Genomic DNA, 16386 nt, shown 5'->3' with positions numbered 1-16386 from the left:
TTCCGGCTGTATTTATAGATGTCCCGCAACCCGCGGGCGACCATTATCACGTGACGTCACATGAGTAAAATCTATATTTGGCAACAAAAGTTGGAAGCAGTTTACGATCGAAGGATGGTGCCGAAGTAAAATGTCCTGAGACCTACGAAAATGGCGGGGCAAAAGGTATTTCCTAGTAGATAAATCAATATTTCTTGTGAAAATTTTAAGCTACAAAACTGTATTCATTTTCCTTTCCAGGTTCGTGTTTTGTACGATTTCGATGGCGATACAGCTACCGGAGAACTGATCGTTTCGGTGGATGAAGTCCTCACCGTAACTCGTACGGTAAGGAATAATAACTGCTATTTGTACCGTTAACTGTGGCGATCTCTTAAAACTATAGCTTATGTTCCTTCTCGTTATCTTCGTATTTAGGACGTCGGAGAAGGATGGTGGGAAGGAATTACACAGAGCGGTATAAAGGGTTTATTTCCCGAAGCTTACGTTGAGGTAAAGTTTTCTGTTTTGAAATATAAAATTCTTGGTGTGGGGTTGCCGTCCACTCGTTAACTGAAATCCTTGCAACATTTGTTACTGAACAAGGGCTGTGTGCTCAGCTTTTTCACTGTCTCGGATGTGTTTGACAAAGTACCTCATAAATCCTTAAAGATAATTTTTCTAACTGATTCCGCTAAGCTATTGAGATTGATTTTGTTCGGGAACTGAACTAGTCCAAAAATTCTCACCATAATACTGGGTAATTAAAACGGTCATGAAAATGGTGTATTTAACAGGTGAACAAAAAGATAAATATTGCATGGTTTACAGTCCTATTGTAATGTGATTCATGCAGAATTATAAAGTAGCCCTGCTGTCTCTCTTTGATGTCTGGAGTGATTATGTTTGTTTTGATAAAGCAGGAAAGCAAAGCTATTATAAACAATACCTATACTTTTTGACGTTGTGTCTTTTCCCGTTGATATTAATCAGGTGTATCTCGCATTTCTTTACTATGTATTTTAACAATTCTACAGGTGGTACATAGTGACAAATGCCATACTGTTACCAGGCATATACTATGTAGCTATTGAATATAAATGCTGTGCATGTCATCTCAGCCATAATAAACACACTTACTCAGAAGAAAATAAAAATACTGTCTCTATTACCCACTAGTTAGCTATTGTCTTTTTGTCTTTTTTGGGATATTGATTTTCATGTTGCATTTGGCTTCACTTTTTTGTTTTTTGCTTAAGGACTCTCTTGAGTGTCAATATCCTAATGTGTTATGGGAACATTTTCATACTGCATTATATGATTTGAATTTGATTAAATATATACAAGTTGGATTAGATTTGCATAAATATCTTTTGAAGAACCAATGAACAAGCCTCTTGAAACTTGTTATATTTGGTGCTTTGTATCCATTTACAGTATATTTAGTCAACTTGTTTTCATGAAGCTCCATCTCGCCTTTGCAACTTCCTATCAACATATTTTGTTACAGTTATTACCACATCCTGTTTTTAATTCAACTCTGTGCTCTGGACAGCAACCGAAGCACAGTAAGAATTCCCTGGAAATTAGATCATTGACATGTAAAAAAAACTTGTAAAATCTTCATGAAATAACTTGTATTTCCAGGGATCAAACTTTATTTATACATGCCCAGTGTCTCTATCCATTGAGAACTGCAATAAAAAAGAATAATTGCATTATATGGGATCATCTCTCTTGTTTACTTACTTTATGGATTTTTATAAATGAACCTATTAACTCTGATTTACGTTTTTATTTTAGGTCATTAGTGAGCCTGTGGCGCCTCCCATGCCGACAGTACCAATACAGACCCCATCTGCACCATACCAACCCCCACCTTCAAATGATTATTATGATGCTGAGGACTTTGATGATGATTGGGACGATGACACAGGCAGTAGTTATAGTGGTGGAGACCCTCAGGCATCGACCATGCAGCGACGTGACACAGGCTCATCAATCCACCGCACTGGGACAGTTAGGAAAAGTATGAACAGGTCTGTATATAAGATATTCTTAGATTATATAATATTTTTTCAAAATTGAGCTACTTGCTTTTTCTACCTCAACTAATCGAAATACAAGCAAGCAAACATGGATTCATGATAGTTTTTCTTGTTTAGCTTTGCCTGGATGAGACAATAATTTTCTTATGAATTACCACAGCTCTGTCTTCTCTGAAACCAATATGATTCCAAAATTGTTTACACTTTTATTCTGGGTGTGTATGACGTTGAATTGGTTTGTTTGGCTTTGGGTGAAAAAATTGTCTGACTTTGGGAAGAGGCATATTGACTGGCCCTCCCCTTGTAAATTTTTCCATGCATCTCCCAAAATGCTTAGCAGTCTATAATGGCAGCAAGATGGTTTCAGAAGCCTTCAAGGAATGGATATTGGGTTTTGCAGCCGCATAGCCAGGATTTTTAACAGAAGGGGGGCTCAGGTCCCCTAGGCCACCCCCTGACTACCCCCCTGTTTTGAGGCCATTGAAATTTACCTGGAGGATTAAAAAAGAGATATACATTTGTATCTTGGGCTGTGTTTGCTGATCTCTTTCTTTTTGTAATATTTTGAGCATTGATTGAGAGTTGATTCTGCTGTTTTCCTTGTTCGATTTGAAATTTTGTCAAAAAAATTGATTGAGTATGATTTTGCTGAAGATTAGTTGCTATTGACTTGTCTGGGTGCATAATGTCTTCAAGACCATTTATCCCTTGGACTGACACCTAAGTATCTCTGTTGTGTTTATTTTGCATTTATGATTTTTTTTATTGTGGGTACTTCTCAAGGCAGGCAAAGGCCTGTTGAGATGTCAATGGGTTAATATCATAAGAAAAGAGAACTTTGAACTGGTTTTATCTTACCAGACGGTGTACCGTTATGCTAGTGTGAAACACACTAATAATACGAAACAGATTAGCTTTAAATTAGTTTCCTTTTCTGACATTCCAAACTTGTTATATTGCTCTAGGAATATGGCTGCAGGGGTCACTATTAATAAGAATGCCTTTCAGACCTAATAAAATATGGAATCTAGCTGTTTTGAATTTCCCTCGTGTTTTGACTGGCATCTTTTTGGGTAGATTTTCAGTGTTTGTTAAGTCAGGAGGAGAGGCATATGTTCTTGGAACAGCTGAAGAGAGTCTTCAAGTTCCACCAGAGGAGACAGTCAGAGTCATTACAAGGGTATTTTTTACATGTTATTTTTTACTGACTGGCAGGACTGTTAGGGTTGATATTCTTTCAAGGATTTTCTTTATATTTTGAAGCAAATTCTTTAAGAATTTGGGGAGCAGGGGAACAGGTTAAAACTATCCCTAGATCTGGCTGTTCTTGTTTGTCGCAATTTATTATTACTAATCAAATATTATACTTGGTGTTTTCTGATGATAATCTTTTGTATTTTTATATCTTTTCCAGAGTGGAGAGGGAGCAGCGTCCATTGTATGGGAACCCAGTTCTGCTCCTTTCACATGCTCTGTAACAGAACCAGAAAAGAAGAGCAAGTTCAAAGGGATGAAAAGTTTTATATCTTACAATGTTGTACCAACAGTAAGTTATTTTTTGTATTACCCACAGTAAAAATTGTTGCACATGCCTGCTGAGTGCCACAATAATAATGTTGACACATGGTCATAATTCTTTTCTCTTTGCAACAGTTTTTTTTATTTATTTAAACATTTAAGAAAATGTTGCAATAAATATATATCAGCATTTTTCTTTGAAATTCTGATTGAAATTCTGTTTTATTTTACATACTGTATGATGTGGATTACTTTGTTAATTATTACAGTAGTCCTTTTTTTAGGGAAATAATATTCCTGGTGTATTATCTTGCCTTAGTGTATGACAAGTTCTTCTGTTTCTAGAATACAATGCGGCCAGTCAGTCGAAGGTTCAAGCATTTTGACTGGCTGTACAACAGACTGGTAGATAAATACACTTTGATCGCTATACCTCCCCTCCCAGACAAACAAATCACAGGTGAATGACAAGAGATATAATATGGATTTTCCTGGATCTCTAGAGACTGACACACCACCAATGTGGAGTGATTTCTTTGGTTGTTAAAAAGCATATAAGGCATCTTCTTGTAAAAAAAAAAAAACAGTTTCACTAGCACGGGTTTTATAATTTCTGCTTGAACTGAGTGGATTTCTATTTGATTTATCAAACTTTCACCACATTTCACAAAATGCTAAAAACATAACCCTTCTTAGCATTTTTCTTGTACAGATCTTGAAATTCATTAAAATACTGTAGCTTCTGGCCCACAAGAAGGATGCTTGGGATGTAAATATAAAGGATACCTGTTTAAATGTGCTCCCTCTCTTTTGCCAATCCAGATAAGAAAGCCAAAGAAGATTTATTTTGCTGTGTCACATGATCTATTCCTTGGCTGCCTTGTGTATTGATGTCTCATGTCTTTTTAGGCCGGTTCGGTGAGGATTTTGTGGAGAAGAGACGAGAAAAGCTTGAGAAGTGGGTTGGAAGGCTTTGCCAACATCCTGTTTTGTCTAAGAGTCCTGTTGTAAATCACTTCCTGACTTGTGCAGACAGTGAAAAGGTAAGTTAAAGCCGTCCCTGCTAGCAGAGCTTTCTTCCTCTTTGTTTCTAGCAGTTTACTTATCCGTGTTGCGTCTCTGTTCTTTCGTGTTCTCGTTCTCGACAGGGATAAGTGAACTGATAGAAACAAGCAGGAAGAAAGCTGTGCTAGCAGGGTAGAATAGGCCTAACCAACCGTAGCCAGGATTTGATTGTGAGAGTTCGTTTGATGCGTGTAGTACTCGCACTTCTCGCTAAGTACAATTACATGAATTACTACACTCAAACTACACGCACAAAACGCGCAGACTACACGCGCAAAACACGCAGACTACTCAAGAACTACACGCAAACTACACGCATTAGTGTAAACATAGTTAACAGCTTTTACTAAAAAATAAAAATTTGTGTGTTTTTTCACTTTCAACCTTACAAATTTAATAAAAATAAAAGACTTTCTTACGCTTTCCTGTGCCTTTATTATTTATTATTTCTAGGAATGGAAAGCTGGGAAGCGTAAGGCTGAAAACGACAAGTTCACGGGAGGAGCGTTCTTTCGAGCCGTTGAATGTCCACCAACTAAATTATCTTTATATGCCATGTAAGTACTTAGAGTTGGCGTCTATAACTAGTGAGATCGCCCCATGACAGGTTCTCCAATAGGGTTCTGGATTCCGGATCCTAGTGTGTGGATTCCGGATTCCATGTGGGTTTTTTCTCGTGGATTCCGGATACCAGCAGCATGGATTCCTGATTCCAGCAGCATGGATTCCGGATTCCATATCTCATTTTTTCATGGATTCCGGATCCCATATCTCATTTTTTCATGGATTCCGGATTCCGGATTACCTGTCATGGGGCGAGTGAGAACTACGATATCCAACAGGCCAAGCATCGTTATGACCACATTCTTACAAGATTAGTCTTTCCGATAGATGATTAAAGAAGAAGCTAATTCATTTATTTTATTTAAACTCGTTGGGAAGAAATTGATTGATCCTCTAATCCCTTTTTTTCCCCCGAAATTTCAGTGATAGTCACATTGACAATTTCGGCAAGTTTGTTCGTTCGATGGAGGACAGTGTCAAGAATATCGTGGACAGGGGTACAACACACTGTGAGAAATGTATTGGTTGTAAGTATCATAAAAATAAAGACACTTTCTAATAGGTCATTCCAGCTTTAATTTTGAGCGTGCATTACCGTAGAAACTTACCTCAACTACCAGAATGCAGCGCGCGCATTTTTAAGCTTGCACCAAACGAAGCGCGCGCTGCATGCCGGTAGTTGAGGTAGGTTTCCATGGTGAGTGCGCGCGCATGCTTATAGCTGGAATCGCCTATTCATAGATCCGACATGTCAATCACGCGCGCACGAATAGTCAATCGGGAAAGAGATGATGCAATAACTGCCATGTGGTCCCACAAAAAGTCGGCAATCGACGCAAAAAGATTGGTTTGAGATATTTTTCTGCAAATCTGGACAAGCAAAATAAGCATCTTCCGGTCAGCGTAGATAGTGATAGTCCTGTTTTCTTTGACAGGCCACTTTTAGTGTAGAGTTGGGACTCAAATTGCAGAAAAACACGTAAAATTTCTGCGAAGAAACGAAAAACAAAAAGCAAACAAACCACATATACAATAACAGTGTAAGTCCTACCATTAAACTTGTGTTTGATATTATCCTAGGTTACTTCAATTACATGTAAGAATGATGAGACTGTCGTTTGTATTATTGCTGTAAAATCTTGACATTTGCCAGTCAGGCGTAAAGCGAATTCGGCATTCTCTTCTACTTTTCCCTGCACTTAAATCACTGCAAATTGACAAAAATAGCTTAGAAAGCACCTAAACACATAGTACCTACCGAAGAGAGCACCGCTTTATCCTATCATTTCCAAGCTTTCGTATTTCGAGCTGGATTAGTGCCGTTCCAATTCATCAACCAAATTTGTAGTTATCTATTTCTATGCTTTTCTACAAGATTTTCACCAAGCTTGGACAACAAATCAAGTTTCCATCATGTTAGGTGACCGTGCTTTATTTCCCAAGTCGCAGGAAAACCCCTATAAACGTCTTTATTTTAGATAAACCCGAGCAGGATTCACAAACCTCATCCGACATGTTGTACATTTTTTGGGACTTTTGTGGGACATTGGGTTGCACTGGTTTCTATTTGCTGCTTTCTGATTGGATATTCGTGCGCGCGTCGGATCTATGAATTGGGAACATCCTCTCACCATCAACCGGATCATACATTGACTTTGTGCGGGGGACTGTAAAAGAATACATAGATATTCTTAGATCCGAATCGGAGAACGAGAAATTATGCCGAGTGCACCGACCCCGATCCAACCGATCGTATGGAACCAGTCACTGCTTTTGAATGTTTAATTCCAAGGTATTCGCTCCGTTCCATACTCTGTGTTTCGCGAGATTTATTTTTCCATTCTGGAAAGTTGAATATTTTGCAAAGTTTTTCTTAGCGCTTCGCTGATATGAAAATGTACCGCGACTGAGATTTCTTTCAATGATAGAATTATTATTAAAAAAAGGTGCGTAGGTCTTCGAAATTGGCCAAAATATTATTTTATTTTGCTAGTGTACGCTTTTCCGTTATTCCACATATTTTGTTATCTTGGCATTATTGATTTGCTATAGAATCCAACAATAAGCTTATAAGATTTTGTTGATCCTTAGTTAACCATGACACATCAAATAGGTTTACTCTGAGTTGAGTTGTCGCATGGATTTGTTTTACTAGTAAAAGGTTAATTTTCATACTGTTTACGTAATGTCGTGACAGGACAAAGTCACGATCTCACTGATAACACCGTCACAATTACTAAGGCTGTCACGCTTTTCTCTTCTTCTAATGTCCTTTCTGTTGTCTTCGGCAGCGTACAAGACGGAGTACAAGAAAATCGGCGGGACTTTCACGGCTTTGTCACAGTCGTTTGCCGTCGACGACATCACTGAAAGTAAGACGCATAATTTGTAATCTTATGTTTCGATCCGCTTTGCTTTTTATTGAGAGGATGATATAGTTCTATTCTTGACTTACCCTAGGGAGACCTTTACGATAACTAGCCTTGCTATGCCCTTGAGCTAAGAGAGTGGATTATAGCCCATCCCGAATAAGGGTAAGACGGATTCTGTGCCGTCATTTTTGCCCTCAATCCATGCCCTTGTGAAGCGTAGCTTGCAGAACTCATAGCTCTCGGCGCCGATATGCTGTGGCATGGACCATTTATGTTTTTAAAGTGCGCATTATGATGGACTAGCACCTACATAGTGTCTTTGTTTCTTGTTTTTGTCTTCTCAATTGCCATTGGCGCTGTTTGAACTTTGTGATGGCTTTTTTCACTGATACAAATGCCTTTTAAACGACGCAAAATCAGGATTTATCAATGTAAGCCAAATATCTTAATGTAGTTCATTAGTTTTTATTCAGCACAATCGATTCTTTAAAATGTCCCTAGGTGAATAAGGAAGCATATAGCCGATCGAATTGTCAGTTTAAGTCTTTTTGTATTGCTCCTGTTTTATATTTTTTATTATTCAACGGGAAGTCCAGATAAATGCCCTAGATAATACCCTCAAAACAAGAGTACGATATATCATATTCTATTGCCCTTACTTATTGCAACGAAAAAAGCCCTCCGATCATACGCCTATACCGGAAATTACCCCAGTTCAACAGGTTTCAAAATGCAAAATGCTACCAGCTTATTTGCTTAACTTTTCTGTTATAAATCTTATCGCTCTGTTTTTTTTTTTGTCTTGGTATAATGTTGTTGTTGTTACTGTCTTTGTTGTTGTTATTTTGTTTGGCGCGACAGCACCTGTACTCCTCGTCAGCATCAAGTTCAAAACCGCTGAGTTGATTTTAGTCGTTTAAATGGTGTCTCTAATATTTCCGGCATATTTTCGGCATACCTGTGTGTCATTTTAAGCAGAGGGCGGAGAGTGGCCTGGGATTAGTGTTACGATTAGCCCAAGAAGGATTCTCGAGTATTAGTGCTTTATCACACGATTAGCATAACGACCATGCAGCCGTCTCTTAAACTGCTTTTAAGCTAAGATATTTTTATGCTAGAAAAGTCCAGAATCAGAAGGCGTTTTTTTCCGTTTTTGTGAGTTTTTCATTTGTGAAAAAAAGTCGGTTATTAATATTCAATGTGGAACTAGTGTTTAACACCCTACAAAACCGCGAAGCTATACAAAACACAATTTATTAAGCGTGCTATGCTTTATTTTAGCACTATTGTTTGTTTGTTTTTCTTTTTTTTTTGTATAATCATGCTAAAAGTGTGCGAATGTTCAGTTTAAAACGATATGAATTGGCAGAAAGTCTCTTGAAACTGCGGTCGGCTTTTATTTTTGTAAAACGAAGCTAGTCTTTTGTTTTTGTGATGCACAAGCTCATCTGAAATCTTATAATCCTCAAACGTATTCGCCCCTAAAAATGTGTAGCTGGACATGTTACTTTAAACTTTGCTGAAAACCTTGCTGCCTATGTTGTTGAACTTTCAACCAGATGAGATATTGGACGCTCTTTCAAATGTCGCCTGCCTGTGCCAATCAACTTTCTAACTGTATGAAACAAAAAGTATGCAGCTGAACAAGAGCTCGAAACGTCTTGCTCTTCAACTTCGACTTTTGAAATATTGAGCGGTCTGTCAACTCCTGCCTATGCTACTAAACGTTAAATCATGTGAAATTTTGAACGGGCTGTGTCATGTTTCTTAGAACTTCTAACTTTAACTGTAAGAGATGTTTTAACTGTCTGTCAAATGCGGCGTAAAGGAGGCATGTGCAAAAGAATAGGGCACGACAGGGACTACCGAGTCATTTTGCTGTCACTCGCTTGTCTCATCTATGCTGTCACTCTTCCATCGGCTCAAGAATAAGACGTCAAGACTTGCTGATGCGCTTAAACTTGTGCCCATTACATCTCCCTGTCAGGCGTGCCTTTGAGAGACAACCAATACTCTCGTTGGGGTTCTCTTCATATGCCTTCTTTTCTATTTACATTTGTAAGTATCGTGAATATTTATCAAACTCGTGTGGCTATTATGAATTCAATTTGTGTGCCACATAATGACCAAATTCCGTGTAAACGCTCCTTAATCCAATATCCCATTTAATCCGGGCTTACGTAGCGAGCCAGTCACATTTCGCCGCTGCTTCAGTAATTCCGTCCAAATCCCTCACTAATCCCAACCTCTATCTTCCTAAGATTTGCCCAATCGAACTCCTAAACCTACTTAATCCATACAAATCCCTCCTAGGCCCAAGATAATCCGGTTGAGTTTAATCTTTTTGTCTATTGCACACATCCGAGTCCGAGACTGCTTGGACCTAAGAGATTACTTGGATGGAGTGAGGCTGGCGAACTCACAAGACAAACACCCGTCAAGCATGCAAGAGTACATTTTCCGCGGGCCCAATGGCCGTTTTTGCGAAACGTTCGCCCCGACGACCAGCCTGTGTGAAGTGTATGAGACGCTAAGTCATCGGGTCGGAGCTAAAGTCGCCGGGCTTTTAGTTGGGTTTCCGCCGCAATCTGTGCCAGGCGAGACTCTAGAGGGAGTCGAGACGAATGAAGTTATTACGATAGTAGAAGGTAAGTTTGTTACTTTGGGAAGTATTGTAAAACCGACATGAATAGACTGATTCTTGTTGCGGTATGTTAGTGCGCAAAACTAGTCAGATTCCTTCATCAAAGTCTTTGTAATGGGATTGTGCCATGCGCTTGACCCATTAAGTACGCTTTGCTTGCATCAAGGCCATATGGAGATTGTATCACTGACGAGTCTTGGTAGTTTTGGGCGTTTAAGCGATGGAGAAAAACAACGTTACCTTACACTTTTTAGCAATCATTCAGTCGACCCAAGCATGTGATCCCTCTGTCTACGCTGCATATGCTGTGCTTTTAGAATAGTATAGTAGTTTCTGTCGAAATTGAAGTTTAATGAGAGTAGATATTCAAGCATTTTATGTCTTATCCCCCTCAACTAGCTGTGAAGGAAATGATCTTCACACGGGCAACAGCTCAGCTAGGATAACTAATTCTGAGAATTTTGGTTTAAATTGAATTGAAGCGGAACTAAATATTTACGCAAAAATAACAAAATTTAGCATAATGTTAGCAAGTGGTAAACACCAAATAAACTCTATTTCTTAGAATAATTTATATTTAAGAAAAGACTTTTGAATCGTGATTACTCTGACTATTCCCCCTAGTTCGACTATATTAGGCCCGACTTTATGACAACCCTTATCCGCGGGCGTCTCTCACGTTCAGAAAACGTAAGAAAACCAATACTACTTCTGTGGACGAACTAATTTTGACGTATGTCTTATAGGCTGAATTGTGTGTGATCGGCAACTTTTCGTGCTGTTCTCACTTATAAACTAGCACAGCCTTTTCAAGTAGCATATGAATAATAGCCATTTTCAGTCACTCCTCACCAACAAGCTGCAGTTTCTTGGGCTTCTAGCCCTAAATCGAAGCGACACAAACAGGCTCGTAAGACGTGATTTATACGTTTTTATTTAAAATATTTGTCCATTATCATACCATATAGTTTTTGTAATAAGTGCTGCAGTGAAAAACGTGGTTAATCTCACAATGAAACATTTAACTGGATTCTTTAATATGAAAGGATTTTATGTTTCTTCACAGGATCTTATATTTAATATTGACTAGAATATAGTCAACATCGATATATACTCGTCTCTCATCATATTTGATGGTTACACATATATCTTATTTGTGTTTTAGGACAACAGCAATTCTCCGTAATCACAATCAAAGAAGAGCCTCGGGACGAGTCTGAATGCTCCTCGGAATCCGCACCACAGGTATCCCACAAAGGCCCACACCGCGCGCACTCTCGTCCCACAGTCCTTGACGCCAAGAGGTTGATTGCGGCAGAAATCGGTCAACAGAAGATCGCGCAGAAAGTCATCTGCAAAGTCATTTTGGGGGTGTCTCAGGGCAGGCTGTGTCAACTGATGCAGGACACAGCGTTTGATAATATGGTCCTCGGCGAAAAACCGTACCCAAACAAATCGTGCGAGCATTACCACAAGATTTACGAGTTTCTTACCACCAGATCGATCATTGAAAGGCACAATCTTTACTGCTCCGCTGCGTGGGGTATAGAGAGAGAGCGACAGCAGAAAAAGCACTCTTTCTCCATCGCGGCTGCCGCTGCTGCCGCGGCGGCCGAATCTCCGACGGACGCCCGAAACCCGATCATGTTCACACGGAAAGCATTCGTTGGCCGGGGAAAGCGTACTTTCATCTCAAACATGGCAAAGAAGACGATGGAGCATTACTTTGTGAACACTAGTCGGTTTATAACACAGGATACCCGTGCTGTACTAGCAAAACAGCTCAATCTACCTGAAGAGACTGTGCAGTTTTATTTTAAGAACTTAAGGGCACGCGAGAAAAAGGGCTCGTTTATCCCTGATCAGTACATGCACTGATCGCGGAATAAACGGCAAGAAAAAGTACATCTACTGTTACTGGTTCGTTGTTAAACGATCAACTGATCGTTTTTGAAATCCATCTTACTGCTCGATAAAATATACCTCCAGAGTAAGAACTATGAAATCACAGGGATACAGCGTTAGCTGTCCAAATTCATCACAGTTTTTCCACATCTTCTGCAGCCCTAAGATTAAGGCTGAAAGGTCTTTTGCATAGTGATGTGTAATTATATGTGAATTCAGAAATGTGTAAATAAAGAAAAATAAAATAAATGAAATGGTTTATGTTCCATCCGTCCATCAAGTGTACCAACTGTTTGTATCTCCCCTTTTACACTTTTACACGCCTTACCCAATGTATCTTTCCTGTCTGTATCACATCCAGCCTATGCCATGGTATTCTTGCTGGGTTTCTATTGCTCGCTTATTAAATGCCAGGAAGTGTGGGATAAATTTTGTAAAGAAAACTAACAATCAGAATGAAAGACTAGGCTGTTCAACCCCCATCCTCTCTCCCCCGACTCCATACTCATGATTATTTGTCATCCAGATTCGCAGGCTCTTACAAAAGCAGTTGAACACACAGGAAAAACATATGATGACATTGGAGAGATGTTTGCAGAACAGGTACTCCTCTGAATTTGTTGAACAAAAAAGATTACTTTAAATGGGAAAGCAAGCGTTATTTATTATTGTTATTGTTAAGTTATTGATAGAGTGGTGATGGTGACTAATGATGATTATTATGGTTGATGATGATTAGTATGGGCGATGATGATTAGTATGGGCGATGATGATTAGTATGGGTGATGATGATTAGTATGGGCGATGATGATTATTATAGGCGATGATGATTATTATGGCTGATGATGACAAGTATAGATGATGATGATTAGTATGGGTGATGATGATTAGTATGGGTGATGTTGATTAGTGTGGCTGATGTTGATTAGTGTGGGTAATGATGATTAATATGGGTAATGATCTAAGGTTGTGATGTTATGATGATGGCAGCACTTGTCATGGTAAAGATGCGTTCCATGTTGATGATTAACCACACTAGTATTCACGATGTCGATAATGGTGAATTAATAATGATGGAGTCTTTTAAACAGACAGGCATGTTTGCATTATGAGAACAATCTTTGTTTACAGCCTAGGCAGGACTTCCTTCCTCTCATCGATGGTCTAAAAGAATATTCAGGGATGTTGTCACAGTACCCAGAGATTTTACAAATACACAAGGTATGCATGACCAGTCAAGTCCCCTTTCCTCCCCCCCCCCCCCCTCTTATGCTCCAAAATGAAAATTGTGCGAAAGTAAGTGATATATTCACTGAATCAAACCCTCCCAACAACCTTTTAAACCATAGGCACCCTTTTGAAAGCTAATACTATTTATCTTGCTATAAGGGGACGATAGGAAAAGTCAAGGAATGTATAAAACTTAAAGAGGATGAGAAAATGGAGGTACGAAGTGACTAATCACACTGTGTTTACTATATAAGATTTGACAAGTTACTGATTATGCTGTGTTTTTTTTAGAACGGAGTAGTTGATACCGTGAGCTCGAGGGCAGATACCATCACCGCCGTGTCTTTTGGTGAGTGCCCCACCTAATGCCGTTCCTATCAACACGGGCCTTTTTTTAAAAAGGAGGGGGGAGGAGAGCAAAACATGCCACCATCTTGCTGTCCTGTCTGATATGGGACTTGCGCTAAGAGATCACGTGACTGTTTGGGTGGCAAACTAACGTGCGCTCAAGCTTTTAGCGGCAAAATAACAGCAACAAAAAGCAACTTATTCAGCGCTAACGAAAAAAATATATGGTTAATTTTCTTTTAAAGATCTTTTTTCATCATTCTCTTGTGTGACAGGCGCAGTCATTTCTGATTTTTTTTTTGTATGATTATTTTGTTTTGAATTTGCCACCCAGAAAGGTCACGTGGTCTCTTAGCGCAAATACCCTATAGTGAGGCATACAAGGAAACCATTTTCATCTGCTTGTTCATACGAGCAAGTGACATACTTCAATCGAATATCGCACCTATATCAATTAATCAAGTACCAGACTTCAATCGTGGATGGTTATTTTAAAGTTTTCTTGCAAATAGACCGTCGTAAATGATAACTGGTGGTGTATTCACATTCATTAAACTCTGTGGGTCCCTTTTTCGTTTTATTGTGGACGTTTCTGAAAATACTATTTTAGTTATGAGTCATTACTTTGTAACGACAACTGTATACGAGATGATTAAAGCGACTTTGACAACTAACGAATTTTTTTTAATACGGACTGTTTCTGCTACAAGCTAAATCCTCACTATTTTTTTTTTCTTCTCATTTTTCTTTGTTTTTATATCAGCTGAAATGAACCATTTTCACCAATTAAGAGTTGCTGATTTTAAAGTCATGATGCAGAGTTTTCTCCAGGAGCAAATAGCTTTCCACCAAAGAGTGAGTATTGGCATACTATATATCGTCTATTTCAAACTAGGCTGCACTCAGAGAATCTATGTTGTAACCCGCAGTGCTTCATGGGTATCAAATAAATAAGAAATAAGGGTGAATAAAAACAAACACAGGTTTAGAAAGCTTTAGCATTCTTGTTTATGTACCTCTAAACGTTCACATGGCGCTTAGAGAACAGGATTTAGCCATTTATACGTTACCCATGAACCACTGCGGGCTACGATACATTGTATAGCAAAGCATGCCCCGTCGGCAAGCTATTTGTATGTGCTTTATTTACTGTACAAACCAACATTAATCAGTTAATTATTAAATAATCAATCAGACTATGTTACTTAGAATGCTCTCGTTGAATACGACTGAAGCTATTTTTTGTATTTTAAGTGTTTAACGTATAGCTTTAAAAGTGAATCTCTCTAATACTCTGTGGGGTATTAGAGGGGGGTCGAACCTAGCGCTAGGGGGGGAGCAATACCACTGATTGCGTGCATCATACTGCTTGACTTCGGGAGTTGATTACCGTTAATACTTTCATTGTTTTTTTCTGGCAAACAAGTGAAGATGCGCCGTACTGACGCCGTGGTTGTTGTGACGAGTTGTACAAGAAAGATTCTTTAACAAATGACCAAATTCGTCTGTTTCAGATAATACTAAAACTTCAAGAATCCCACGCGATGTACGACAACATGCAGTAAAGTGATTGGATGGGACGTCACCCTGTGACCGAAAACCCGCAACAAGCAGCGAACCCAACGTGATACCGACATTGAGATTGTGTAGTTTATTTGATATTTTAGTTTTTTTTCTAATTTTATAGTCTCTTATACAATGACAAAGGATAACCTAAAGAAAAAGGAGACTTTCTTTTTCCAGTCACTAGGTTTCCGTCCCCTTTTTTTCTAGGAATATTCGAAATCGTTAGAGAAGTAAAGAACGGGAGCCATTCTCTAGAACAACATAAATAATGGAGTATTATAAATTAGGCAGTTTTAGTGTTTTAAAAATTAGTTGTTGCATCAAATTAGAACTATGTTGGACGTGGCATTCAAGTGGACAACACATACAAAAAAAAGTGCAATCATATGCGAGAGGGTCTGGGTTCTTAATGGTTCAGGAGGCTGGCCCTGTGACGTCATTTAGTGAACAGACCTTTTGACATTTAGTGTTGTACTTCTGGTTAGAGTGGTTCCCAAAAACCCATGAAGTGAAAAGTATTTTTACAGGGATTACTGCTTACAATAAGGCGAATTTATTCGCTAAGTGTTTCGGCGGATTTTTGGGAATCACTCTTGCCCTAGTCATTCCTCATGCCCTTACTTCTCAATGTAACGAGCAACACAAAAACAGAGACCCCGTTGTGTCCTTTGGTTGTAGCCTGCCTGTTGAGTTACCTTTGTCTCAATATTTGGTCGTCTCCAAGCAGTTGCTGCCGTAAAAGCTTCATGAAAACCATTGGTTTTAATATCACTAACGCCTGTAATGCGCTACGAAATCATGAAATAACTATTTTAAAGATAACAAATAAATGAATAGCAACTATGTACTGTGTTTGTTTCGTTGTTGTTTATTTTGCCAAGCTTATCTACGCCTGGTAAGACTAGAAAAACTACAAACAAGCTGCAGAATAACAAGGTGATCTGTGTAGGCTTGATGGAATAAGGGAAATAAATAAAAAATTGTATGCTTTACGCTTTTGTGGAAACACTAGTTTCGCCGACGTTTCGATCGTCGTGAGAGCTTCCCCTTTTACCCCTGTTTAAAAAACGGTGGGAATGCCAATTGTCAGTGGCAGATCTTTTATCAAAAAATAGTCTGGGTCTTGTTCTACTTAGTTATTCGTATT

At 38.8% G+C, this 16386-nt stretch overlaps 2 protein-coding genes across 2 annotated transcripts; both read left to right on the top strand.

Annotated features, from left to right (window-relative positions):
- Positions 1-36: 36 nt before the first annotated feature.
- On the top strand, positions 37-16084 carry LOC5522129 (sorting nexin-9). Its single transcript, XM_032367562.2, has 17 exons — positions 37-165; positions 241-327; positions 418-492; positions 1783-2018; positions 3105-3207; positions 3442-3573; positions 3891-4005; positions 4455-4588; positions 5064-5167; positions 5598-5701; positions 7466-7546; positions 12622-12698; positions 13227-13316; positions 13485-13541; positions 13617-13674; positions 14437-14528; positions 15188-16084. Exons 1-17 carry the CDS (start codon positions 151-153, stop codon positions 15236-15238), a joined length of 1611 nt encoding a protein of 536 aa, XP_032223453.1. The 5' UTR covers positions 37-150; the 3' UTR covers positions 15239-16084.
- Positions 7560-12371, top strand: LOC125561192. Its single transcript, XM_048724840.1, has 2 exons — positions 7560-10194; positions 11356-12371. Exons 1-2 carry the CDS (start codon positions 9990-9992, stop codon positions 12066-12068), a joined length of 918 nt encoding a protein of 305 aa, XP_048580797.1. The 5' UTR covers positions 7560-9989; the 3' UTR covers positions 12069-12371.
- Positions 16085-16386: the final 302 nt, after the last annotated feature.

The sequence above is a fragment of the Nematostella vectensis genome, chromosome 3, assembly GCF_932526225.1.
Source record: "Nematostella vectensis chromosome 3, jaNemVect1.1, whole genome shotgun sequence".
Lineage (NCBI taxonomy): Eukaryota > Metazoa > Cnidaria > Anthozoa > Actiniaria > Edwardsiidae > Nematostella > Nematostella vectensis.
This window is presented reverse-complemented; position numbering and strand designations above follow the sequence as displayed.